The following is a 27,854-nucleotide window of genomic DNA, read 5'->3' as shown; positions in this document are numbered from 1 at the left end:
GGCAAAGAGCCTCTTAATAATAATCTGGTGCAAGTGAAAAGAGAGCGAGTGGCAGATCAAGGCAAAAGGGGCCAGTTTCAGTCTGACAAGTCTTAGCCACTTCTCTTACCACAAATACCTTTTGGTTGCAGCTGAGTATGATCTCTACAGGTTAGGGTGACCATACATCCTGTTTTGGCCTGGACAGTCCCTTTTTTAAGCCCTGCCCAGTGGCAGCCTCGCATGGGGGATGGGGGAGGGCTTGGACTAACCCACATGGTATCCTATTTTTCCTTTGGAAAATATGGTCACTCTACTACAGGTGAAAGGAAGCCATCATTGTTTGGGTTCTGTAAGCAAGTTTTTTTTGTCTGGACTCCAAGGACAGGTTGGTCACACCACCTCCTCTCGCAACTGCACATATCCTGGTTCCCTGGTCTCTCTCAGTGCTTTGGGGACAGCAAGGTCAGATCTGTGCTGGTTTGAATCCCTTGCTCTTTGTTCGGTGCCATGGTACACTTCAGTGCTTTACCTTGGATGCTGGGGGCAGATGCCTGCATGACAGAACAAGGAGTAATGGTCTCAAGTTGCATTGGGGAGGATTAGGTTGGATATTAGGAAAAACTTTTTCACTAGGAGGGTGGTGAAGCACTGGAATGGGTAACCTAGGGAGGTGGTGGAATCTCCTTCCCTAGAGGTTTTTAAGGTCAGGCTTGACAAAGCTTGGCAGGGATGATTAAGTTGGGGATTGGTCCTGCTTTGCGCAGGGGGTTGGACTAGATGACCTCCTGAGGTCCCTTCCAACCCTGATACTCTATGATTCTAAGATCACCATAATTTTCTATAGTTTCAGAGTTATCTGCCAATGATAGTGTTTCAATCACATCATGTATGTCACACAGCCACAGTACATCACCTATAGCAAAATGGAAAAAAAAAATCTCCATCATCCAGAAACAACCATAGATAAGTTTGTGATAAGAACCAGCAGATTACAAAAAGAGGTAACTGATGAAAAAAATTGCCTGGTTTGTTTATGCAATAAATGCTACTTTCCGTATGATTGAGAACCCACCCTTCATTAACATGGTTCAGTCATTAAGACAAGGATACGGTCCATCCAACAGAGCCGCAGGCAAACAGATGTCGCACTCAACAGATTTCACAGGCAAATTGCTGGATAAAGTGTATGAAAGAGAAATTGAGCAGTGTGCAAAAGGTCTAGAGGTAAAATTGTTAACCTGAGTCTTGATGGGTGGAGCAATATCCACAATGATCCTGTTGTATGTGCTTGTGTGACAACGGAAGAAGGGAATGTCTTCCTTACAGAAACAATTGATACATCAGTAAATGCGCACACAGCAGAATACTTACAAGAAGTAGCAGGAAAAATTATAACAAACTGTGAAAGAAAACTGAAATGTCTAGTATGCAGCTTGGTCACAGACAATGCTGAAAATATGTCCAAGATGAGAAGCAATTATTTTGAAGAGAGTGAAGAGAGTCCCAAGCTAATAACATACGGTTGCAGTGTTCATTTGATGCACCTCCTAGCCAAAGAGTTCAGTGTTCCAGAAATAAAGGCTAATGTTGTTGAAATTGCAAAATACTTCCATAACAACTAACTCTGTAGCAGCTGCTCTGAAAAAAGTGGGAGAAACTAAGCTAAAAAGTGGGAGAAACTCTCCCACAAGACGTGTGATGGAACTCAGCAGTGGACTGTTTGGAGCACTGAATCAAAAACTGACCTAATCTGATGACAGTTTGTGAACAAAATAATGAAAAAATAGATGGCACTGTCACAGCCAAAGTTCTCAACATTGGGCTTAAGAGAAATGTTGAATACCTGCAGAGTACCCTGAAGCCTATTTCTGTAGCCTAGAACAGAATGCAGGGAAATAGCTGTTTTATTGCTGATGCTGTTGAAATTTGGAAGGAACCGAGTGAGATCTTAAAAAAAGAGAAAAATATGCAATGAGAGAGTTAAATTACAAGCATTAAAAAATGAATGGGACAAGCACTATCTCCAGCTCATTTTCTTGCAAATATTCTCAATACTCGATACCAGGGTCAAACCTTAACTGCTGAAGAAGAGGAGTTGGCTGTGACATGGACATCCAGCAACCATCCCTCCATAATGCCAACTATAATAAACTTCAGAGCTAAGGGTGAACCATTCAAGAAATAGATGTTTGCTGATGATGTTTTAAAGAAAGTCACACCAGTGAACCGGTAGAAGTCACTTAAGCACTTGGATTCAGAGACTGTTGAGGTGATAATCTTACTTTTAACAGCAGTAGGTTCTTCTACCAGTGTAGAAAGAATATTTTCTTCCTTTGGACTAATTAATTCCAAATTGAGAAATTGTTTGGGACCTGAAAAAGCAGGAAAGCTTGGTTTTCTTTTCCAGATTATGAACAAACAGGAAAATGAAGGTGAAGACGACTGAGTTAGTTGCAGAGTAGCAGCCGTGTTAGTCTGTATTCGCAAAAAGAAAAGGAGTACTTGTGGCACCTTAGAGACTAACAAATTTATTAGAGCATAAGCTTTTGTGTGAGCTGTAGCTCACGAAAGCTTATGCTCTAATAAATTTGTTAGTCTCTAAGGTGCCACAAGTACTCCTTTTCTTTTTGAGTTAGTTGCAAAAGCCAATATTTTAAGTTTCTCATGTTGACCTGGCTGACATAGTTGATTTAATTTTTGGGGTTTTTTTTAAATATTTAACTATTTTAGTTAAAAAAAATTAACAGAAACAAACCTGATTTAAAAAACCTGAATGTTTAACTATATGCTTAACTATATTCATATGCTTCTTTTGTTAAAATATTATGTTTGCCGTTGAAGAAAAAAATCCAGAATACATAATGTTGTTGTTTTACTTAAATAAAGCAATTTAAATGTCTGTCTGCTAAGATCTCCTCCTAATAGAGCATGGCAAGAAAATCCTCCAAATATTAAGGACTAACCTGTTGAATTGGAGATAGTTCACCTCTCAGTAACTTCATAAATATCTGCTTTAATTTCTTTGGTAAATGAAATAACCAAACAATCATTCATTTTCTGATACAGCTGTAAAACTAATCTGAAAAGTTTTCAAAATAAATCTCTTTAAAAATGTATAGTGTGTACCTTTTAAAAATGAAAGCTACATCTATCTCTGAGTTGTGAAGAATATGTATTAAGGTTATAACAACCAACAAGAATGCACTTTTATGTAGAAATCCATGATTAAATTGAGTCTTCCTGACCAGTGATTTAAATCAATTTAATTTAAATCAAATCCACCCTACCCTTTATCTTCTCTTTGTTAAGCCAGACAGAGTGAGCTCCTTGAGTCTATCACTATAAGGCAGAGAGCTGACTGTGAAAGGCCTGGGGAGAAGTGTCACTTTGCAATAGAGCTGGTAATAAAAAGGGGTCTCATCTAAGATTATTATTTTTGTGAAAAAATCTAATTTTTGACTACATTTTTTGTTTTCTTAAACACATTTTTTTGGTGGGAAACCCTTCAAGTTTTTCAGTATTTTTGGAGATTTTTCATTTTGAAATTGCGTGGAAATGCTCACCTCACTGTTCTGTGTTCTCTCCCTTAAAAAAAAGTGGGTAAAAATGTTAAAGTTAAAAACAGGAAGTAACACTTTCATTTTTAGCAATAACATTCTTCCTCTTTAAGTGAGAAAACAACACATAACAACACTTCAACTTCTTTGTCAGTCAGAAAAGAGAAAATGGGAGAAAATGAAAAAGAAGCCACCTTTTAGACTTTTCCAACTGGCAAAAGTTGCAAAGGCAAAAGGAAGTGGGGAGAAGTAGTTTGGATCACACTTCCTTAATTTTTCAAATTTTCCTATAGGAAAACCATTATTTCCCAATGGGAAGATTTCATTGGGGGATTTTTCCAATGACAATTCCCACGGGAAAGGTTTCCATTTTCCAGCCAGCTCTGCTTGTGATAATGATGGCAACTGACAATGAGCCAATGGCAATCTCAGACTGAGAGGCCTATGGCCACCCTCAGGGAAGGAGGGCAAATGCAGATGTAAGGTTGAGATCCCCACATGTTCACAGTATGGAGCTCCATAATATTGTGTGGCTTGAGGAAAAACCCCACACACGACAGACTCAAACACTTCAATTTGCACTTTCTAGCCTTCCTTGCTAGTGCCCGTGTCCTGCTCAGGCATGGGAATGGGCAAATCGGTCTTCCCTGGCTACTGATATAAAGCTCCGGGTACAGGATGCTATTTCTTTTTCTTTCCCTTGGCTATAAGGACACATACTCTATTTTGGAATGGGTACGAGGCGACAGCTACCCAGCCAGAAACAGCATCTAGTAACAAGGATAAAGGGCATTTTGTGCAGCACGCACAGCTGAATGGAACATTTGTCCTAAGCACTGACTGTGGAATTCCATCACTCTGAATTGTTTAGGAAAAGGAAGGGATAGAACTTTACAGCTGCAAACTGGGGCACGTTTGTGCATGTGTTGGGAGCAAGAGATGGCCCCATTTCCGAGACAGAATGAAAGGCTCTGTGAGAGATCTGTTCCTTTGCTGTCTCCGAGCCCTTATACACACATGCAAATCTACAAACAACACAACTTCACATTAATTAACCTCAATGGAAGATTGCTTGTTTGGGTGACCAGTTCGTAATCTGTCAGAAATCCCACAACACCAGAAACATCCCAGCTGTTGACGAAATAACAAATGTATCCTCAGAACCAGTCTCAATCTTTGCTTGCATTGTGAAGGATCACACAATGGATAGGGATAGGAATTAAAATGCTGTTCTAAGTAGAGGAGAAACATGAAAACACAAGCCAGTGATCCAGGAACCTATCAGTCTGTGTGACAAAGCAAAGCCTCTTCCCAGACAATGCACGCCAATGGCCTTCCTCAGCTACTTATTTTCCCATGACACAGTTTTACTGAGGATTTGAGTACACACGAGTTCTGTGCAGCATCTCCTGCCAGGAGAAGTTAAACTCAGTCATAGGGTCTGTTTTCTTCAAAATCTGCTCACAACTTTGAGACATGGACCCATGTCCGAGGTCCGTCACTGTGGAGCAGTGGGAGATAAAGGCACAGTGTCTCTGCGTGGCCTTATTTCACATGGGTTTCTTATTTACCTGGCTCTCTGTATTTTCATGGGTATTTTTTCCATTTTAAATGAGTCTCCTCTCTCTCTTGGGCTGAGAAGCTAACACTGCACACGCAACCAAGTGTTCAGCCTCCACTAACTGAGAAAACAAGTAGCCCCATTCTTGGCATGAGGGAGCCAGAGGCAGCGATGGCAGAAGATCCCAGCATCCAGACTTGACCAGAAGAGATTTCCACTGAACTTCTCAGTAAACTCCAGGGAATGGCTATTGGCTTACTATGGGACTGAAAGTAACCACAGTCCCATCGGCAATTGCGTATTCTCCCTGACAAGGGCTGACACAACCGTGACAGGGGCTATCATATCCCAAGGCTGCATTTGGTGACATCGAGAAACCAAAGGTGCACATGCTTTGTGGTGGAAAAATTAGAAACAAACTTGAGTTGTTGGAAATCATGGGCCATATCCTCAGCTGGTGTAAACTGGCAAAGTGCCATTGTCTCCAAAAGAGCTTCACCGATTTACAACAGCTGAGGATCTGGCCCCATTATTCTGTGTGCACAGATTTTTATTATAAATATTCCTATCCAACAGGTTTACAAAACAGGAGAGCAACCAACTGCTGTTTGCAACTGTAGAGAAATGAATTACATGGATTTACAAAGAGAGGGAGATGGAACTCTCAGCTTCCTATGAGCACAGCACATAAACACAAGAACACCCTGTAACTACTGTGAAATTTAATAGTTATTTTGTGGTTAGGAGGTCTGCTTTTAACTGACAAAGTGATAAAACAGGTCTGACCACTTCTCTGTAATATTTGCCTAATTTACCTTTTTTCCTTCCTGCAACTTTTTCAGATGTAACTGTCAAACATGCTATATTTAGACAGCTATTTCAAGCAAGTGAAGCTTTTATGTGATATTGTTGAGATTAATTAACAAGAGATTATCATACTCCAAATTACAAATTGCATTGTAGGGCTGCTGATTTCAGAATCACTTGAGTGTTCCAAATAGCAACCAGTACATGTACTTCTGTTGATACATTATAATTTCTGAATTTAATCCTAAAATAAGCACCACTACAATGTAACTGCCCATCCTGCACTTCCACCCCCTTCGTTAGGATATTTCCATGAAAACAGAATCTTTGTTTCTTTTATTTGCCTTAGAGTCTAGAGGCCCATTGGGTAGACATTGTACAACACACTCTCAGAGTAGAGTCAGCCTACTACTGTTGTTTTTTCCCCCATCTTAAATCACATTCACCACCCTAAATAATTATGTTGCAAGAATGTACAAACTAACATAGTGCAGCCATTGTCTATGCCAGAACATGGAGGTAGTATGCAGGGAGCTGACTCCACTCCATGTTTAGTTCAGCATGCGCTATAAAACACTGAGCTAATATCTGAATAAGGTACCAGTGTATGCTAGTCTATTAGACCTGATAGACAATTTTTAATGGAACTTCAACAGTCCCAGTGGACTTTAAGATTACTACAGCTTGATTAGTGACAGAAAAGTTATATTCCCTAGCGCTGTGTAAATCTCTGCAAAGGTGTTGCAGGCTGACTTCGTTATCTTCCAGCACCTGTGGTTATGTCAACACTACAAAATGTACTGCCCTTGTGATGTTTAAATGTAAGCATGGAGAATTTCTGGGTGAAAGTGCAGGAAAATAATGAGGACCATCCCTAACATGTCTCTGCTCCAAATCTGCCTTACCATCTGTGCTCAGAGTCACTTGAGATGGGGCAGAAGCTAGAGAGGATCCTGGCTTCTTTATAGCATCCATGAAAATCTGCTCTTGATACTCCCAGTGGATATTCCCATTGTGAGTGTTTCCAGTTCTGTTAGAGTGTAACACAGGGTAGGACGCTTTCCGCATGATACAATCAGGTTGTTTGTGCTGTTCCTTTTTCTATAACCCATTTTCTATCCCTTTTTAAAGATTTGATTCTAAAACTGGGATATTATAAAAAGGAGAGGGTGTGTGATGTATAAGGGATCTAATTTAAGAACCCTGTATGTGCCTGGGCTTTAGGTATTGTCATGCAATGTCACAGCAAAACGTTCTTCATTTGTTAATAGATAACCAGGAATTTACCCCCAGTCACCTGAATCACCTGCTTTAGGGTGTCTGCTTCTCGAATTAAGGCAAGTGTTGTCTTGATGACCGGGTCTGGACTAGGAACAGCTAGGAGTCTTACTACTGGTAGTCTGACTAGACCAGGAGTCGGCAACCTTTCAGAAGTGGTGTGCCAAGTCTCCATTTATTCACTCTAATTTAAGGTTTCGCGTGCCAGTAATACATTTTAACATTTTTAGAAGGTCTCTTTCTATAAGTCTATAATATATAACTAAACTATTATTGTATGTAAAGTAAATAAGGGTTTTTAAATGTTTAAGAAGCTTCATTTAAAATTAAATTAAAATGCAGAGCCCCCCTGGACCTGTGGTCAGGACCCGGGCAGTGTGAGTGCCACTGAAAATCAGCTCGCGTGCCACCTTTGGCACACGTGCCATAGGTTGCCTACCCCTGGACTAGACTCTGACCCCAGAATCAGTTTTCATCAGCCCAGTGAATCACAGGGGGGTAGGACAGTGGGGACCCAGACAGCCTGTTGCTAAATGGTGTTGTCATAGGGGAGAGCAACACACAAAATGTCAGGTGCCAACGTGATCTGTAAGTGCTTTATATAGAGAATCATAGGCCTGGGGAGGGGAATGTGTCATTCATAGTTACAGAGTTAAAGAGCAAGTGCATTAATGAAACTAAGTTAAACAGCTGCTGCTGCTGTAGGGTGGAGATCTACAAGAAATGGCAGCTCCACACAAGGAAAGAGAAGAAGAAAAGTGAAGGCAGATTCATCACCCAGCATCTCTTCAAGAGACAAAGAAATCATTTTTAAAACGTATTTTCTTGGTTAAAGGGCTCATTATACTCATTAAATGCCTCCTGATTTTAAGTATACAGAAAATGTAAAACCCAAGAAGAAAGAGCACTGTCAAGCTTGGGGGTATACCTATGTGGGGTCACACATGGGCAGTCCTGGGTCTGGTACTTTTCAATATTTTCCTTAATGACTTGGATAATGGAGTGGAGAATATGCTTATAAAATTGGCAGATGACACCGAGCTGGAAGTGGTTGCAAGCACTTTGGAGAACAGGATTAGAATTCAAAATGACCTTGACAAATTGGAGAATTGGTCTGAAATCAACAAGACAAAATTAAATAAAGTAAGTGCAAAGTACAACACTTAGAAGGAAAAATCAAATGCACAAATACAAAATAGGGAATAACTGCCTAGTATTGGTGAAAAGGACCTGGGGGTTAGAGTGGATCACAAATTGAATGAGTCAAGAAGGTGAAGCAGTTGCAAAAAAAGGGCTAATATTCTGGGGTGTATTAACTGGAATATCATGTGTAAGACAAAGGAGGTAGATGTCCCACTCCTCTAGGCACTGGGGAAGCCTCAGCTGAAGTACTGCATAAAAGTCTTGGCAAAAAGGTGGATAAACTGATACAGTCCAGAGGAGAGCAACAAAAATGATAAAAGGTTTAGAAAACCTGACCTCTGAAGAAAGGTTAAAAAGATTGGGCATGCTTAGCCTTGAGAACAGAAGACTGAGGGGGACCTGATAGCAGTCTTCAAATATGTTAAGGGCTGTTATAAAAAGGATGGGTATCAATTGTTCTCCATGTCTACTGAAGGTAGGATAAAAAGTGATGGGGCTTAATCTGCTACAAGGGAGATTTAAATTAGAGATTCGGAAGAACTTTCTAATTACAAAGGTATTAAACTCTAGAACAGTCTTCCATCACAGGAGGTTTTTAAGAATACATTAGACAAACGTTGGTCAGCGACGGTCTAGGTTTACTTGGTCCTGTCCCATCACAGTGGGATGGGCTTGATGATCTTCCAGCGCTACATTTCCACCTATGATCAGTGTATTTAAATGGCTTTTTGTTATCTGAACTCTAATTTCATGATTACCTGACCTCCCCATGCCAGCACAGGAAAGGTCCTGGCTCTCAGGAGCTCTCGGCAGGTGATAAAAGCCAGTGTAAGGTGAGGAGCTTCTAACAGTTTCAGTTTTGAATCGATCAGTTTTTCCTTTAGTGGCTTTCAGCACAGTAGTTTCATTTTCCACTCAGGGCCCTTTCTGTACAAACCTTCCTCTGACTGCAGCATGAGGTACCTGCACATTGGGAGTGCAGGAGAAGAGATAGTCGAGTTTACCACCCGAATCTAAGGTGGAGATTAAAAGTATCTGCAGGCTAAGGGTTGATGTGCAATGGCATGGATTGCCAGCAGCAATTCCCAGTCCCTGGGCAGAAGGTGTCAGGTGTGGAATTGTGCCTTTCTGTGCAGATGCTGCTTTTGCCTCCAGTTCTAATTTTAAAGGCCTGCTGGAATTTGATGGGCTTGTGGATTCAGAAAAGACTGAACAGGACTTTTTAAAGTGCTGACTCAGGATATAGTGCGTGACCCAAAAGACACATCTAGGTGGCACTGAAAATGGTCTCAGCAAAGGAGTAGACAGCTGCAGTTCATATGGTGTCACGCTGCTGGGCTGCTCCTGTTTGCGTGGGCACCCACCCACTATGGAGAAAAGCTGCTAATATCCTTCTGCTGCAGACATGACTTCATATCCTAAAGCATGCACTGTCTCATTATAGCCGCTCAAAGCTAGCAGGATCATTCAGTCTCCTCAATGATTTGAAAGGAGAGCCCCAGCCTTCATTGTATTTCCAACCGCAGCCACTCTAGCCCCCACAAATGATCAGATTATATAACTGGGGTGGAGAAAGTACAATGTAATAAAGTGGTGAAGAACCTGTAATGTGAAGGGAGTGCTGCGCTTCTGAGCTGAGTGTGCTGCAGGGAGCTATCATCCAGGCTGATTCATTCACACAGATCAGTTTTCCTAGTACATTTCAAGGCCACATGGACTGGCTATATTCAGTTTATACTTTACTGTAACTGACAACGCTATGGTTTAATATTTTACTTGCTAGCAGATATACAGTGAGTGTCCTTCAGCCTGCTCTGGGGGGCCAGAACACAGACCTTCCCCTTCTGCCCAGCCAATCTGGAGGAAAGGGCTGGGTCTCGAACTGTCCCATAAACATCAACAGACTCATGTTCTAACAGACAAGTGGAGAAGTGACCTCCAGAGCCTAGGAGAAGGCTCTGTTCCCAGCCCCCACCTGGGGAAGTCTAGGACCCGTGAGGCTGAACACCCCAACTGCCACCGGGAAGAGAGATTCCTCAGAGCGCCACACAGGGAATCCTAACTTGACGCTGTGGGCGGCTGAGAGGGCTGGTCTGGGAGCCCTTGTGCTGGAGTGTCACGTATTGTTGCTTTAACTCCCTGCTATAGAAGCTTCCCCATGTCAGCTCTCACGTCACAAACTTAACGGCCTGTTTGACAGGATCATATTGTCTTCATTTTGGGTTTTAACATTTTAAATTTAAAAGCAGCAGCCCCACAGGAAACATCCCTACCAGCATGAGAAGTTCACTTAGGAATGGGAAATTACCAAACAGAGTCACTTTGAAATGCACTCAACTAAAAACTTGGGTTCAGCCAGCTGTCACTATCCCCTTTAGAGGGTGGCACACGAACCAGGCTCATTTTTCTTCCCAAAGAAAGCAAGCCCTTTAATTTCAGATTTCTTGGCATGATGGTCTCAGGAAATAAACAATCAAAAGGAGTTCCCTCTTCCTGCAGATCTTTGTTCCTTCCGACCAGTGCAGACAACACAAACGAGATGCGTCTGCATAGTAGCAGGCCGGCACTATAACCATATCCCAGAAAGAAGATAATTAAAGGAAAGAGACTTTGAAGATTCATCATGAAATCTAATGGAAAAAAAATCACTGTTTGGGAGCATAATCACAGCTGGAGCAAAATGCTGCCATTATACCTCACTGCTTACAGCAGAGACATAAAACATGCTGTGAAATGGTGTAAAACAGAGGCACTGGCATGTCTGCTGTCAGGTGTGAAAAACCTCAAGCAGTCTAGGCAGTGTGTGCAGTTCGCTAAGGCCTAGGATGGCTGCCTCCTCTTGCTCTGCTGTATTCATTTATAAACAGACAGTTGGAACTTTGACCTCAATTTCAGCACATGTCATGCCCACTGATATGGGGTGAGAGACTGCAGGAGTCAAAAGATTTAATTACTATAGTGCTAAAATATACCCTTCCTGCCAATCCTGCTTTTGTGAACTGTGAACCTGAAGGAACCTGAAGCACCAACAAAAAGCCAAACCAGAGACGGCCCTGAGCCTCTGACACAGAAATCTACCTATGTTAAAATTGCCAGTCGGTCTCCAACCAAGAGGAGTATTTCAGTGGCACAAAAAGTTGGCTGGATTGCTTGGCAAGTGTGGCCAGAACTAAATCCAGGGGGCAAAGAAGATGTCTGATTGCTGGTGAGGGGCAAGGCTACTGGGGTGGTTCATGCCAGCCAAATGGAAAATACAGGGGTATAATTATCAATCATGTTAAAGTATTTCAGATGCAGGAAAATGCCCTCCCCCCCCCATAAATAAGTGTGAAAGGGAAACTGGTTCAAACCAGGTACCATATGAGCAGAATGTGTCTCCCCTGGGAATGGCCTAAGAACCCACCACAGGCATAGTCCATTCGGCCTGTTAACTACATTCCATCTGCCTGGTTTTAACTACGTCCTTCAATCCACGGTCCTCCAGAAGGAGATTACAGCCAGTGCCCTAAAACTAAGCGTAACACTCCCCCTGCACAACCCTTCTCTTCTGCAGCAGTTATCTCCTCAGAGAACAAGCCTCACGCAGCCAAGTTCAGCATGAATCCCAGCATGAATGACCGAGTTTATGAGCTGGTCTACACCCCATTTTTGTACTTCTATAAACTGGTTTGGAAATGGTTTAAAGCAGTGTAGCTCCCTAGTGTGGATGCAGTTATACAAGTGTAAAGGTCCTTATATCAGTATAGTTCATGTTGAAGCACCTTTATGCCAGTATGACTGTCCACACTAGAGAGTTGCACCGCTTTAGCCATCTCTCTTTCTAAACTGATATAGTTCTAGTGGTACAAAAATGGAGTGTAGAACAGTCCTATGCTGATCAGACTGGGTTCCCCAGGAGCTCTCTCAGGATGTCCCACAGCAGATGTTATACTCACTGATCTAATGCTTTCCTCTTGGTCTTCTTATCCTTTTCAGTAGAGTAGAATTTTTCTCTTCCTGGTTCTCTAGAGTCTCCCCTATGTCAAGTGTGCATATTGCTAAGCTGTTCCTTACTGCTCACCTTTCCCTGCCATGTGGCGCATGCCAAAAGGACAGAATGGTGCAAAAGCTATCTCGAACATAGCTACAAAGCAGACTCTGAAAGCAGCTCTAATGCAGGCCCCAGTACTGCCTCTGAGCTGATATGATTACAGGTGAGGATCTGGATCCTCAGGCTTGGAGAAAGTGGCTGCAGAGCTGCCATTATAAATAGGCTGGAGGAAAGATTTTTAATATAACCAGACATATTTGTATCTCCCTGTCACATTGATGACAGCAGTGCCCTTGAGCAGCAGCCCCTTCCATAGCACAAACACACTCTGCACTAGGACTCAGTGCTGCAAAATCCTGGCTGTCAGCACGAAGGAGCCAGTTTGTCTGGAACAGAAGATACATACACAGCTCCTGTGCACCCCCTGGAAAAATGAGACTCCTGGAATCTCTCTGAGTAGGCCCCAGTGGACAAAATGGGAGGGGTGACTCATACCTGAAAGTTACAATGAGAGTCAAGTGCTTGGGGCACCTCTGCAATGGGTGAGGTTCAAGCACCTAAACAGAACAACCTGCTGCACAGAGAAACACTGACTCTCTTCCTAGCTCTTCATGATGTAGAGGGTGCTAACATCTTTGCTAATAGCGCAGCCCTGCAAGATTGCCCAAAGGCTACAGTACTATTCAGTTGGGATTTGAATGGACACGAAGCAGTCAACAGTGTAGTTTCAAAGGACTTCCCAGTACATTTCTGTCCTGTTCCTCAACTTCCCCTCTTAGCAGATAGGTATTGCAGTGTAGGGGTTCTACAAATACCCAGCCAAAGAAAATTAACGTGGCAGAAATTAAATCCAGTTTTGGATCAGGAGATACAGCTGAACTTTTACAAGGACATTCTCAAAGCCTCTGCTCAAATGATCAAAATCTAAATAACACTTGGAATTTCCATTTAAGGCTACAGCAGCAGCTTAAACTTTTCAGAAATGTCACTATGCATTCGCCAGAGGAAACTACTTTTTGCATAGCAAGGATCATGGAATCTACATTAAGAGGTTTATTTTGGCACATGAAGAGAAGGGAGTTACCTTACAAGTGGAGAACCAATGCTGAAGGCCAATTCAATCAGGGTGGATGTGGTCCACTCCCAATAATTGATGAGGAGCTGTCAATATCCAGAGAGGGAAAATTGATGGTGTTAAGTTCGCAAATGAATTGTAGCTCTGTGGTTCCTCTTTGAAGTCTGTTTTTGAAGTTATTTTTGTTGAAGAATGGCTACTTTTAAATCTGTTATTGAGTGCCAGGGAGATTGAAGTGTCTCCTACTGGCTTTTGTATGTTACCGTTCCTGATGTCTGATTTGCGTCCATGTATCCTTTTACATAGAAACCGTCCAGTTTGGCTGGAGAGGTTTTAGCTGGGGGCTGTACATGATGGCCAGACTTCAAAGAGAAACTGCAGAGCTACAATTCATTTGCAAACTTAACACCATCAATTTGCGCTTGAATAGGGACTGGGTGTGGCTGGCTCACTACAAAAGCAATTTTCCCTCTCTTAGTATTGACACCTCCTCATCAATTATTGGGAGTGGACCACATCCACCCTGACTAAATTGGCCTTCAACATTGGTTCTGCACTTGTAAGGTAACTCCCTTCTCTTCATGTGTCAATATATATTTATGCCTGTATCTGTAATTTTCACTCCATGCATCTGAAGAAGTGTGTTTGACCTACCAAGAGACTGGGGTTTGGGTCAATTCTTAGGTGTACAATGGTCATTTAAAGATAACTGGAGAGAAGGTTAAACTTGGACTAAGACTCCAGGGTAGAAATAACTGGTGCCGTGCACTGCTGCTGGGTCAGCTTTCACTTCTGGCAGGCATTCAACTCCTCCAGTGATTCATATTTAATACTCTTACACTAGCAGCAAGGATTTTCTCTCTCTCTCTGGAGATCCCCAGCTGCTGCTCTGCACTTGGCATTGGAGAAGGATGAAATGAGTGTGATAATCAGATTGCATTGAGTGAACCTGCTTAAAGCTTAAAATAGACTGAATCTGACTTCTCCTAATGTGATCAGAGAGGAAAGGGGAAACAAATCAAGGGCATGGGAGGCGTCTCACAATTGGCAATGGATGGATGAAGAAATGGGAAGTATGAAACCACGGGCAACCAATGCACAATAACCAGTTAGGCACATAATATACATGTAACATCTGGAGCCCCCAGAACACCCCAACAGTGCTTGAAAAGCACATCTGGAGCTCTGGAAAAATTACATCTTTAAATTTACATAAGACCAAGTAAAGTGCCCCAGGGCTGAGAAGGTGGGCTAGTCACTGCTCAAGTTGGGGAAACAATTCTGGAGATGATGACAGTGCAATTCTACTTTTCAACCATGGCAGGATTTGTTCCAATTCCACTGAGACAACACTGAGGGCCTATGTGTGCAGGGGCAAGAAGAAGTGATGAGCAGTAAGTCCTGCCATTGTGTTTGGAGCTGTACCTGAAATATGCAGAAATTATCCTGTTGCAATCTCATGGAAACATGTTCTTGCCACTGCTTCTAATGTGGCAGGATATGTATCACTCCAATTTCACCATGCTGCTGGCTAGCATGGGAAAGGTAAGGCCTCAAAGGGTGCTGTGGTAGGCAGACCTGAATGAGTGCACAATCCTTCCCAGTTTCTGTTTCATAAGCATCAGCATTACGGAAAAATTCAACTATGAACTCATATTTAGGAATTAATTCAGGTCTGCAAAAGTTGTTGCCAAGGAGAGAATTGAGAGAGGCTGTCACTTAATGTGGCATGGGAAGGGCAGGAGACAAGGTTAGTGCCATTCACCTGTCAGACCTTTTAAGCATCATTTTTGTATGTGTAGTGTAGAGTAGTGTTTGGTATCGTACCTGCTGGTGAAACTGAAGTTGGAGATACAGCCAAAGTCTAAGTGCCTTAACTTACCCATGTAGAAGTATTCTGGGGATTTTTCCTCTGAAGTTAAGTCTCCTAGGACCCCACCAAATCGCAGCCATAGTCCAAAGGCAATGACAGCCAACCCTGCCAGCTGGAAAGCAAACAGACCAGTTAATAACAACTGCAAAGGGCTGGAAAGAGCTGGAGCATCCGAAGAGCTACAACGGGTGACTCCTTGTGCTTCCCAAAAACTCCAAAACCACAGGATTACAAAGTCACAGAACTCAGCAGGCCCCTCCCAGTATTGGATACCAATGAATTTCTGCTACAGAACAACTTGCCTTATCCTCTCTTCTGGCTCTTTAACACCACGGTGCTTTTTAACCCATTAATGACTTTCAAACATTACAAAGAACCAACCTCATACATTCATCAAAATGGCCCCAAACAGCCTTGTAGGTTCTGAGTGCCACAGAAAATGATAGGGCCCAAACAGAGGCATAGGGGAAGAGAGCCAGTGCTCAGGCTGCCACAGCTAGTTCCCACAAGTCAAACAGGCAGAATTTGGAGAATTCGCTCAATGTGCTGTTACTGACTTGGGTGTATCCTGGTGGTATACAAACACCGAATGGAAAGTTCCCTGATGAGAAAAGCTCTTTTTCCTCTTCTCTCTTCATTCCCACAGCCACTCCCCATTCCGCTCCTTACCACCACAGATACCCAACTGGGGTAATTTGAAGGCAGGCCAACCAAGCCTACTCTAAAGCCCAGAACATAAGTCTGAGGTCTATGGAATTGGTGCATGCCCAGGAGCTGAGATGGTGGTGCCGGCCCACGCTGGCTTGGCACAGACAGAGCTACTGGGAGAGGAATAACTTCACTGACTGTTTTTCAACCAAAATCTTGTGGCTGTTGTGAAGCTGAATAAACAGACATTAGAGCCGGGCGAGTCCCCTGCCAGTGTGTCACTGGCCCTGCTGCATGGTCAGGAGGAGCACAGATGCAATGGGCCCGGCCTGTGGCTGCTCTGAAACTCTGAGGAAGATGAGGCCAGGGCACACACTCCTCCCCCACCTCGGTTATAAACGACAGTCTCTCTGTTTCAGGATCTCCAAGTGCCAAATTTCAGAGTAGCAGCCTTGTTAGTCTGTATTCGCAAAAAGAAAAGGAGTACTTGTGGCACCTTAATGCTCTAATAAATTTGTTAGTCTCTAAGGTGCCACAAGTACTCCTTTTCTTTTTGCAAGTGCCAAATGGCACTGTCCACACAAGACAAGCCAGATTCTGATTAGGGGCACGTTCAAACCAGGCAAAAAAGATTCTGAAAAAGGATCCTACTTCACTGGGGGGAATGTGCTGAAGTTAAGTAGGGCTAGGCCTGATCAGCCCTTGGAGGGGACGCCACCAAGGATAACCCTAGTGCTGCAGGGAGTAATAATGGCATTTTACTACAGGACAATCTTCACTACTGAACCCAGAGCCCCAGCAGGGAGTTAGGGGCAGTGTCCCAATGAGGGACACTCTGACCATACGCGTGTCTAGCAAAGAAGGTATCAGTTTTTTCAAACATCAAGAAGAATCCCATTTGATACAAATACAAACCCAGTGCAATGGGATGTCAGCTCAGGAGAAATGTTTAGATGATGGGCCCAGTTCTGCAAAGTGCTAAGCCTCTTCTGGGAGCTGAGGAGTCCCCCAGCTCCCACTAATGTTATTGGGTTGAAGCGTTCAGCACTTTCCAGGATCAGACCCAATGCTCCCCAATAGGAATTGAGTGCAGAGCATTTAGGTGCACTCTCAAAGCAGAAATGGCCGATTTCCTGGTGCTCCGCAAAGGACACTCCTATGGTAGATAAGGGAAAAAATACCTTCTCTGTTATCTGGCTGAACCTGTCACATCAGCGTGGATCAAATCCAGATGCTTCAAAGAGGACCATTAAAACATTAGACATCAGCCTGGCTGTTAAGTGCAATTCTGCCAGGGCTCCACCAATGTGAGGACATTAGGCTTCAGAATGACCCTGCAAACCAGAGCTCAGGGCCAATACCAACAGATTTCAGCTCACAAAGCTAATTTAGATAAAGATGACGCCAACACAGAACAGAACAAACACTGTTGACCCAGTCCAGAGCCAAAATCTGCAGCCGCTGCCCAATCTGGAGGAGAGTGGGGGAGCCCACTGCTTCATCACATCTTTGGCATCTGACTGACAGTAGATGCCAAAGATGGGTCTCTCTCACCCTACTGTGCATCTATTCAATACTGGTGCAAGTGAATTCAGCATAGACTGGAAGCAGCACTTGAGAGGATGGTCTGAAAGTGAGCAACAGGACAAGAAGGCAAACTGTTGGACTGACTCTGAGGCCTGGCTTAACTCTACCTACACAGAGACATAGCCTTCCCTAGGTAAATGGACTGGAGTGAACTTCATCATTGTACACAAGCCAAGCGTCCCCAAGTGCCCTGATCATACTGCTAGAGACTCCTGAGCCCGACTCATGGGCTAGCCTTAGGATTATTAGGGTCACCAGTAGGAGTTATTGGGAAAATCAGGTTTACTTGGGCTACATGTGCCCTTCTAGGTTCAGCCAAGTTTTCTGACTGATAGTGTCAGAATTGTGTACATGTAAAGCAACTTCCCAGCCAATCTGCTTTCTCAATATATTAAACAAGACACAATAGCCATTATTTCATGAAATCACATAAGACAAAGCTTTGTACTGGTTCCATTGGATTCACAGCTGCAGCTGAGTAACAGAACTCCCAGTGCACTGTGCACATTGGCACTGTATACATTGGAACTGTGACACTTAAACAAAAAAGGAGCTGTGTTCAATTTTACCTTATTTAAAACCTACAAGGTAAAAGGGAAAATACCCCACCTATATTTGCCTAAAAGAAAAGGCTGAAACTGTAAGGTAGAAGGTCTATTTTGCAGCTTCTGACAGGGTATGGAAAAGAAAGGGGAAAGAGTGAAAAGCTATTTAAAAAGTATTTGTGTCTTTTTTAATAATTCTATTAAGATGCTAATGTACTGCCCTGGAAACGTGTGTTTTCTGTGTCATTTATGCCATGAATTGGGCCCGCTAGACTTTCAGTAGTTAATCACACTTCAGGAAAACTGCAGAGTATGAAACTGCAAATGGCATACATGGTAGAAATGTCTCTGTGGAATCAACTTTTCCTAAATTACCCACAGCGGGCTGAAGGGACGCCAGACTTGCCTAGGAAACATGCATCCAGTCAGACTGGGTTGCATGTCTTTCACTGAGTGCGACTGTAAAGGCTCTTAACTGATAAGCAATTTCAATAGGAGAGCTACTATAGGCAAAAACAAATATTCCCTTTAAGTGTGCCTGCTACCCAAAGCTGTATCATTTAGTTGCCAGTGCGGCTCCATCAGTCACAACAGATTTCTTCTTTCCTTCCTTTATGGGAAACCTTACAGAAGGGGGACTGTTAGGTGAGAGACATAAATAAAGTGATAGCAAGACTGCCCCCAAAAGTGATACCATGAAAGAAGATGCCTTTAGTATCCTTTAGTTGTTTAACAAGCTTGGGTTCCGTAGTCTGCACCATATTTAGTCTGAATCTCCCTGCTCAGGATACAAAGCAGCGATCAGAGCAAGTCTGTGTTTCCAGAAGGCTTTTAAGCAGTACCAGAGGAGAAGGTACAAGGATACATACCAATCAGCTGACTAACAGGTTATAGCCCTTCTGTCAGAATAACCTAGGAGGGGTTATTTGCAACATTAGTTCATGGGGAAAATTACAAGTATATAAAATACTTTGGATTCAGAATACATTTTCTACTAGATACTGATGGAGGTAGCTCTGGGCAAGCCCCACGGAACTGCTAAACAGGCAGAAGGCTGTTTGAATGAGATCAAATATTTTCTGTACTGACAATGTGATGTTTCATACTGGATAGAACTTCAGTCACAAGAAAGCTCTGCAGACTTGGAGAGTTAGCAGTAGGAGAGAAGGTAGAGAATTGTGTCCTATTTAACATCCTCTCTCCCAGTGTACAGAGACAGGGAGCTGTGAATGGGTTTTATATAGGGTCAGTGTTACAGTATCACATACTTTCTCCTGAGAATGTAACTTTGGTTAAATTATTTAAAGTGCAATTGAAGTGTCCTGTGTCTGAAGTTCCCAAACTTGGGTCCACAAAGAGCTGCCTGGTGACCTGGTGCTGGTTTTCCTCCTTGTTTCCAGCTAAGAAACAGCGTGGATGTGAGGGGAGATGAAATGCAAAGCTGGAGCAGCCTCTGTGAGTAACTTTTTTTTTTACAGTGTACTTCTTACACTAAAAGCTACAAATATACAAAGGCTTCCTAAAATCACTTTTCTAGGTACTCAATGGCTGTATCTGCCAGAGAATGGTACTTGAACCTGAATGGGAAGAGAAGTGTCTGAAAGACAACCTATTACGATGGGGCCCATACTATGGAAAAAGTGAGAGCCCTGCCCTGTAGTACTGAACACTTTTACAACATGCAGGTCATGCTAATGGTATAATTCTAGGAAATCACCTGCCTACAACAGACAGAAATTGCTGATGGCAAAGAAATCCTTTTATATTATCACAAATCAAACTGGAAGATAAATATTACCCCAGGCAATTTTATCCAGAGCAGCTCTCCCTGAGAGTTTGGATATCTGGCAAAGAGCTGTAACTACACTGTTGATAACAACTAGGGATATAAAATGTTAACATTAGTCTTACTGGTTAACATGCCTTAATCGTTAAACTCTGAGCCGGCTGGCTGGCCCCAGCAGCCCCGCGCCAGCCCAAGCAGCACCACCTGGAGCTGCCCCAGCAGTGCCGCCTGGAGCTGCCCCAGACATGCCAGCCGGATCAGCCCCAGCCGCTGGCGCGTTGATTGGTTAACCGTTTAAACAAAATATTTTTAATCATTTAAACGATTAACTTCTTAAACGGTATTTATATCCCTAATAACAATACCATTAAACCTTGCTGTATTGTTCTGCAATTATGGGAGCTGAGGACCTGTGTGTATAGCAAACATCTCCGGAGGCTGTCAGGAGTTGTCAAGACATGGTGTTGGTTAGCAGACTTTGAGTCCTCTCCCTGCTTTCCAGCGGTAGAAAATCTAAGCCAGCTTGTGTTTGTAAATATCAAAGCAATCATAGCGCTAACCAACATTATAACCTCCTTCTGCTCAAGTAGCAACTCCAACGAGAAAGCACAGAGAAAGAAAATGGGCTACTGGCTCCCTGCACAGCCTACAGGTCAGGATGTGTCTGGGATAGGTGAGAGGTGCAGCCCCCAAGCTGGGTAGGACCTGGGGAGTGAGTGAGAGGTGTGCCCCTGGACTATTGGACACTGGGGCAATGAGCAACAGGTGTGATTCCAGCTGAGAGATCAAAGAGAATAAAAATGTGAAGGAGTGGCCTGGGAAAGGGCCTTTTAGCCTAAGACTATCCCTATATTATTACAGAATTTCCTTTCGCTCATATTCAACTAGACATCATGAGAACTGGCTCTGTTGTTAAAACTACGATAGATACTTCACCGTGTCTTAAATTGTGCACTGGCACCCTGCACAAACTCCTGCTAAGAAAATTATATTAAAAGCAAAAACTAGGCTGGTGCAATAAGGATAAGACATTAAACACACTAAAGGCAGGGATTCAAAGTGACGGTTCCCACAGCAACAATAACTAAGCCCCCTTGCGGCTAAAGTACCTTGTATTTCCTGACTTCTGTGCAATTAAAACCTCAGCCTTGGAAGCTGCACTAACAGCAAGCCCTAACATGCATTGTTACACTGCATATTTGCTTCGAAGTCCCACTCCACTCCACTCTAGAGCAATGACATCCACAAAGACTCCAAACATAACCATGCTCCTTACACTGCCAACTTAAAGACAGGGGGACTCTTGCCACATTTGGTGTACGCAAAGACTCTCGAGAACCCTGCACGTACCCAGTCTGAAAAGACCACTCCAGTGACTGACAACAATCTGTTCCTAAACAGCAGGTCTTATTAATACAGGGGGAGCAGAATTTTATTAGTAAGATTGGCAGTACTTTGGGGTACTTTAAGTGTCTTGCAGTGTTTGACTGAAAGCGGAAAACTACCCTGCCTTTTCTGGTAGGCAGATGACATACCACACACTCGTATGTGAGGGATGCAGTTTTCACCTGTTTGTAACTTCTTCATCTTGGAAACTATTTTTGTTTTTTTGCAGACATAGCAAACCCACACCTCTATCTAATCTATGTATCTATTGCATCTCTAGAACATCTGCATCTGCGCCATGTGGGTGCACAGGATGACAGATGGCAACTTTTATCCAAACTGGCTTTGAGTTATTCAGGCAGAGAAAGTCATGAGTAAGATTTATTTTTAAAGAGCAGAAATCCCCCTCACTCCAATCCAAAATACTTGCATAATAATTTTTAAAGCACCACTGAAAAGAAAAATGGGAAAATTCAGCCCAAAAGATAATTTTGCTAGAAACTTACAAGCCACTGAATAAAGGGCTTAAAAAGCCAGTGACGTTTAAAGTACACGCTAAGGAAACATGTTTATCTTCTATAACTTTAGATGAGCCATCTGATGTTTTGATTACTATCAGAAAGATCTTGGAGTCATCGTGGATAGTTCTCTGAAGACGTCCACGCAGTGTGCAGCGGCAGTCAAAAAAACAAACGGGATGTTAGGAATCATTAAAAAAGGGATAGAGAATAAGATGGAGAACATCTTATTGCCCTTATATAAATCCATGGTACGCCCACATCTTGAATACTGCATACAGATTGGTCCCCTCATCTCAAAAAAGATATATTGGCATTAGAAAAGGTTCAGAAAAGGGCAACTAAAATGATTAGGGGTTTGGAACGGGTCCCATATGAAGAGAGATTAAAGAGGGTAGGACTTTTCAGCTTGGAAAAGAGGAGACTAAGGGGGGATATGATAGAGGTATATAGAGTGGTGTGGAGAAAGTGAATAAGGAAAAGTTATTTACTTGTTCCCATAATATAAGAACTAGGGGCCACCAAATGAAATTAATGGGCAGCAGGTTTAAAACAAATAAAAGGAAGTTCTTCACTCAGCGCACAGTCAACCTGTGGAATTCTTTGCCTGAGGAGGTTGTGAAGGCTAGGACTAAAACAGGGTTTAAAAGAGAACTGGATAAATTCATGGAGGTTAAGTCCATTAATGGCTATTAGCCAGGATCGGTAAGGAATGGTGTCCCTAGCCTCTGTTTGTCAGAGGGTGGAGATGGATGGCAGGAGAGAGGTCACTAGATCATTACCTGTTAGGTTCACTCCCTCTGGGGCACCTGGCATTGGCTACTGTTGGTAGACAGGATACTGGGCTGCATGGACCTTTGGTCTGACCCAGTATGGCCACTGTTATGTTCTTATGACCAAAACTCAACTGGCAACATATGGTGTGAACTGGGTGTGCATCTGAAGAGCATCAGGTCGCTCTTGTGCAGATGTGCTGAGACCACTGCCTGTCACACTGATCAATACTGTCGCATTGTTTCCTTTTATTCGCATCTGTCTGTATCCACCTGTTGTCTCTTGTCTTTTACTTAGACAGTAAGCTCCTTGGGGCAGGGACCTTTTTTTTGTTCTGTGTTTGTACAGCGCCTAGGTCAATGGGGTCCAGGTCTACGCCAGGGGCTCCTGGGCGCTGCCCTGACACACATTATTATTATTTATTCTTTGTGCTGTGTGATGGGGAGATGAAATGGAGCGCAGATGACAAATACTAGTCTCACCATCTAATGCATTACTGGAAGGCACTCATATACTATGGTAATGAGGGCACTAAAAATTACCTATATGAAATGGAATGTATATGTGGGAAACCCAGTTACTCTCATTGATAATACACGGAACGTGTTTGTGTGTGTGCATGTAGATAGCTCCCTGAATGTCTAGTCACCCCTAGTGATCAAAAATGGTCGGTGTGTACACATATCTGTATACTGAAGGAGCCTGCTCATAGCTGGGCCTCCTAATTTTGAGCAGGCCCTTAGAACAGAGACTGTGCTTCGCTTTCCTTCCAGTGGCCATTAGGGGCCCTCAAGTTTTGAGGGTTGGTGCAACATCATCCCATATCAGTATGGTGCGGCAACGTAATGATGTTTCATCACCATATCAGGATGCTGTTCAATGAACTGACCACACTGTGATGGAAAGCATTTGTCTCATACGGTGAACTTGTAAAAGCAGCAGATGACAGGTTCATAGGCTCAGGTCACAAGAGCTTGGTGCTGGAATGTGTGCGATGTCTTGGCTTGTAGATTTACTGTTTGATTGGTGGGGAACTGGGCACCTCTGAAAGTTAAGGAGTACTTGTGGCACCTTAGAGACTAACAAATTTATTTGAGCATAAGCTTTCGTGAGCTACAGCTCACTTCATCGGATGCATCCGATGAAGTGAGCTGTAGCTCACGAAAGCTTATGCTCAAATAAATTTGTTAGTCTCCAAGGTGCCACAAGTACTCCTTTTCTTTTTGCGAATACAGACTAACACGGCTGCTACTCTGAAATCTGAAAGTTAACTATGTCAATTTTATATTTTTAAAGAAAGATGCTATCTCAGCTGAGTTTTGCCTCTCTTTGTATCAAGAATTTTTTGTTCCGTGATGAGGCATTTCCTAAGATTTATAAAAAACAAAACAACAACAACAACAAAAAAGAAGAAGCCCAGAGCACTGGATAGGCATGTTTTAAAAGTTAAATCTGAAGTAATACATAAATAATATAGCTTTCTTTTGATGTATATGTGCACTGCCCAGAAGTTTGCTTCCCACAATGTTAGAGCAACGTCACAGTGCTGAAACAAACATATCCTGTGACTGTTGCAACTGGGTGAGATACTTATCCTTCTTTCCTGGGTTGGTTAAGTGTAAAACAAGAGCATCTCCTATTACCACATCACCAAGACAAGACGTGTCCGCTGGAAGACCGAAGGTCCACGCTCTCACATTCTAACATGGAGGCTTAATAAAGCTCCACATGAGAACTACACTGGACAAAACATCCAAATAAGCAATTTTACATAATTGTTGAAATATTTCCATATTTAGAGCCATGGTTTCCAACAATGGATGGTTTTGCTTCCCTTTTGATTCATGATTATCAGCACTGCCCAAGCCAAGATACCAGCACAGTACTGGGAAAATACCAATTTCCAGAACAATGCCAAGGAATAAACAGCTATGATTTTTGTTAAACCAATATGTATAGATGAAGTTCTTTATTTCTATTGCTGTATGGTTGGGCAAAACCCCACATATACTCTTTCACTACAGATCACTAGCTATTTTGTTCTAGCTGCTAGTAACACTGGTAGGTATGTAGAACTGGGGGAGAAGAGTGTGTGTGTTTTATGTCAAAAGCGAAGAGTATCAGAAATTAATTTGGCATTTTTTTGGAGTTCAGCGATTAACATCACTCCTGAAGCAAATATTCTTGCTAATGAGCATCACAGAACAGAATGTTTACAAGATCAAGAGCAGAGTTTGAGAAGCTTAAGCCAAACTGCCAAAGACACTATGCAAGCCTATTAGTCAACCTGTGCACCCAAAACTGCACCTAGGGCTTGGTGACTATTCCCTCAGCACTGTGATTGTGGGGATGCTGAAATTAAGGGTTGTTTCTATGAAGGACGACTGCATTCTAAAATACAATATTTTTAGCACCCCCAATGAACATACCTACAAATATTATTACTTTGCAGCTACATGCTTTAAATAGAATGGGCAAGATTTCCTCCTGATCAGTAGATGCCTAAATACCTGGTTGTGTCTAAGTGATGTAAACAGCACCCATAATTATTTGTGCCTGCAAAATTCATAGATATTATTAAGGTTCATAGATATTAAGGTCAGAAGGGATCTTTATGATCATCTAGTCTGATCTCCTTTGCAAGCACCAAACCAAAATCCAGGGTAAGGCAAGGCCAGGCTGAAATGTGTCTCAGGGGGCGCTGAGCTGCGGCGTCTCTCCGGGGGACTGGGGCGGTGTGCACACTTACTTATTATTTGCATCGCACTGACATGCCGCACTGACAGAAACAGCTGTTGGCCTGAAGACCTCACAAGCCCCAAAGAGAAAAACATGTGAAGGGTGCAGGAAAGGGATCCCCCAAACCAAGTAGAAAATATCACAGTCAAATGTACATTTCCTTTTCATTCTGATTAACTACCTGGAGGTCAGCGATCCAGCAGGCTCCAGAGAGCGCCCCCCAATGCTCCCCTCCCCGCCTGGCTGATGGCTTGTAGGTGTCCCTGGAGAAGTGGGTGTTGGGGGGTGGGGAGCAGCTCGGAAAGGGGTTCCGCGGGTCAGGGGGATTGTGAGAAGCAGATGTGGGTGCCAGTCCTGCCCGCAGGGTGAGGGTGGCACAGCAGCATGACAAGCGAGCCCTGCAGAATCCTCCCAGCTCCCGCCCCAGAGACCCCGGTCCCCCAGCTCCCCCGTCCCAACCTTCTGTGGCCATCAGGGGGGCGCGCAGCAGCCCCTTGCCCGCAGCGCGGCTCCTGGGCGCCCCGCCCCGGCCGGCCCCGGCCCCACTGACCCAGAAGACGAAGTTGAAGGCGAAGAGCAGGAACTTGATGCAGCGCATCCCGCCCCGCAGGCGGCCCGTGGCGGGCTCCGGCTCCGCGCCCCGACTCGCCCGCAGCTCCCGGGGCGCGGGGGAAGGCAGGTGCAGGGAGAGGATGGGGCATGGCCCGGCGGGGGCGGGCAGGAGCAGACCCCGCCCCTGGTGCCGTGCTGCCGGCAGCGGCGCTGGGGCTGTTTAGGGCTTTGCAGCGACTCCCCCCTGCCGGTGCGCGGTCGCAGCCGGGGCCAAGCACGGGACAGGCGCCCTGGGCTGCCCGGGGCAGGGCTCCTCGGCAGCCGTTGGGATGGATTGCAAAGAAAAGGCACCAGGTTCCCACCTGCCTCCTCTCAGCCGCTGGCCTGCCCTGGGCGGGCAGCTGGGGAACGCTCCCGGGGACTCCCTGAGCAGCCCCCTTACTTCTCTCCTGTTCTCTCTGGGCTTCTGCCCCTCCCTCCTTCACTGGAGGATTCCAGCACCTCCCTGGCATACGTTTCTTGGAGCTTGCTGGAGTTTGTTCATGTCCTTAATGCCGTCTGACATCCGGGGGAGCAGCGTGTGGCGCCCCAGATTGTGATTAGGGAGGGAGGGTGTTTTGCTTTTGATACATACGCTGCTCTGTTTATAGCAGAGAGGGCACGCAGAGAAGTGTGTCCCGCACTTGGAGCGGGGATGGTGGTAGTGCTTTGTTGCTGGGGGAGTTCACTCCATGAAACTCAAGAACAGAACATTTCTAAAGGGGAAAATGTTAAAGATACTTTCCTAATCCTAGCTGCTCAGATTTGTGCTTTCTGGGATTTGCATGAAAATGCACAGCGATAACTGAGGACCTGATACCTCCAGAGGAATCCACTTTGCTACTCATTGCTGTGGATAAAAGGAGAGAATAAGGTTTTTTCCCCTAAAGCGTCTTATGCCTTCCCAGAATACCTTCTGGATCACCCCTAGTTTGAGAACCTCTGATCTAGACTATCCTTGACAGGTGTTTGTCTAACCTATTCTTAAAAACCTCCAGTGATGGAGATTCCACAATCTTCTTAAATAATTTGTTCCAGTGTTTAACTACCCTGACAGGAAATTTTTCCTAATGTCTATCCTCAGTCTCCCTTGCTGCAATTTAAACCCATTACTTCTTGCCTTGTCCTCACTGGGTAAGAAGAACAATTTATCACCCTTCCCTTTATATACATGAAGCCTGTTATCGTGCCCCCCCTCCTTCTCCAGACTAAACCAATTTTTTTCAATCTTTCCTTGTGAGTCACATTTTCTAGAACATTAATAATTTTTGTTGCTCTCTTCTGGACTTTCTCCAGTTTGTCCACATCTTTCCCAAAGTGTGGTGCACAGACTGGACACAGGACTCTAGTTGAGGCCTTATCAGTGAGTAGAGTAGAAAAATTACTTCTTCTTGGCTTACTACACGCCTGCTAATACATCCCAGAATGACATGTGCTTTTCTTGAGCAGTATTACATTCTTGACGCTGTTTGTAATGATTCACTGTAACTCCCAGATCCTTTTCTGCAGTATTCCTTCCGAGGCAATCATTTCCCATTTTTGTAGTTTTGTGCAATTGCTTATTCCTTTCTAAATGTAGTACATGTGTGATTTTCCTCTGATTACAGTGTGTGTACGTTCATATTGTTCAAGTCTCTTCCATGTGGCTCTGACAGAGGCTTTTCAGCAGCCCTTCCCTCACCCACAGGAGCTTTGAGAAGGAATATGTCAGAGATTGAGACTGCTTTGTGGGCCTCTGCCAGAGGTCACAAGGTGAGGCAGACGTTTTTGAGAAAAGGACCCTTAATATTAAACATTTTGTCCAAATATTGAATGTGTCAAATGTTTATTTTCCATTTCGTGTTGTAATAAACTAGATTTATAGGGAGACTTCACCTATCTAGTTTGCTTTTGCATTTAGTGCCTCCATTTCTGAGATGCCTCCCTGCTGAGATCCCTCGAAAGGTTAATGTAGTGTAGATTCTCAAGGCAGAG

General features: G+C 43.7%; 1 protein-coding gene across 3 annotated transcripts in view; it reads right to left on the bottom strand.

Annotated features, from left to right (window-relative positions):
* TSPAN2 (tetraspanin 2) overlaps window positions 1-26,438 on the bottom strand; it is a 47,675-nt gene extending 21,237 nt beyond the window's left edge. The window contains exons 1-2 of one of the 3 annotated variants that reach the window (XM_043500253.1): window positions 25,840-26,438; window positions 15,316-15,418 (exon numbers count right to left, since the gene is read on the bottom strand). In XM_043500253.1, coding sequence (XP_043356188.1) covers window positions 15,316-15,418; window positions 25,840-25,887 — 151 coding nt within the window. In that variant the 5' untranslated portion in view covers window positions 25,888-26,438. Of the gene's footprint in view, window positions 1-15,315; window positions 15,419-25,470 lie in introns of all 3 variants that reach the window. The other 2 variants (XM_043500252.1, XM_043500250.1) reach the window with 2 other exon arrangements.
* Between the last annotated feature and the right edge of the window lie 1,416 nt (window positions 26,439-27,854).

This window comes from Dermochelys coriacea, chromosome 21 (genome assembly GCF_009764565.3).
Source record: "Dermochelys coriacea isolate rDerCor1 chromosome 21, rDerCor1.pri.v4, whole genome shotgun sequence".
Classification (NCBI taxonomy): Eukaryota; Metazoa; Chordata; order Testudines; family Dermochelyidae; genus Dermochelys; species Dermochelys coriacea.
Note: the sequence above shows the minus strand (reverse complement) of the source record. Positions and strands in the feature narration are given on the sequence as shown.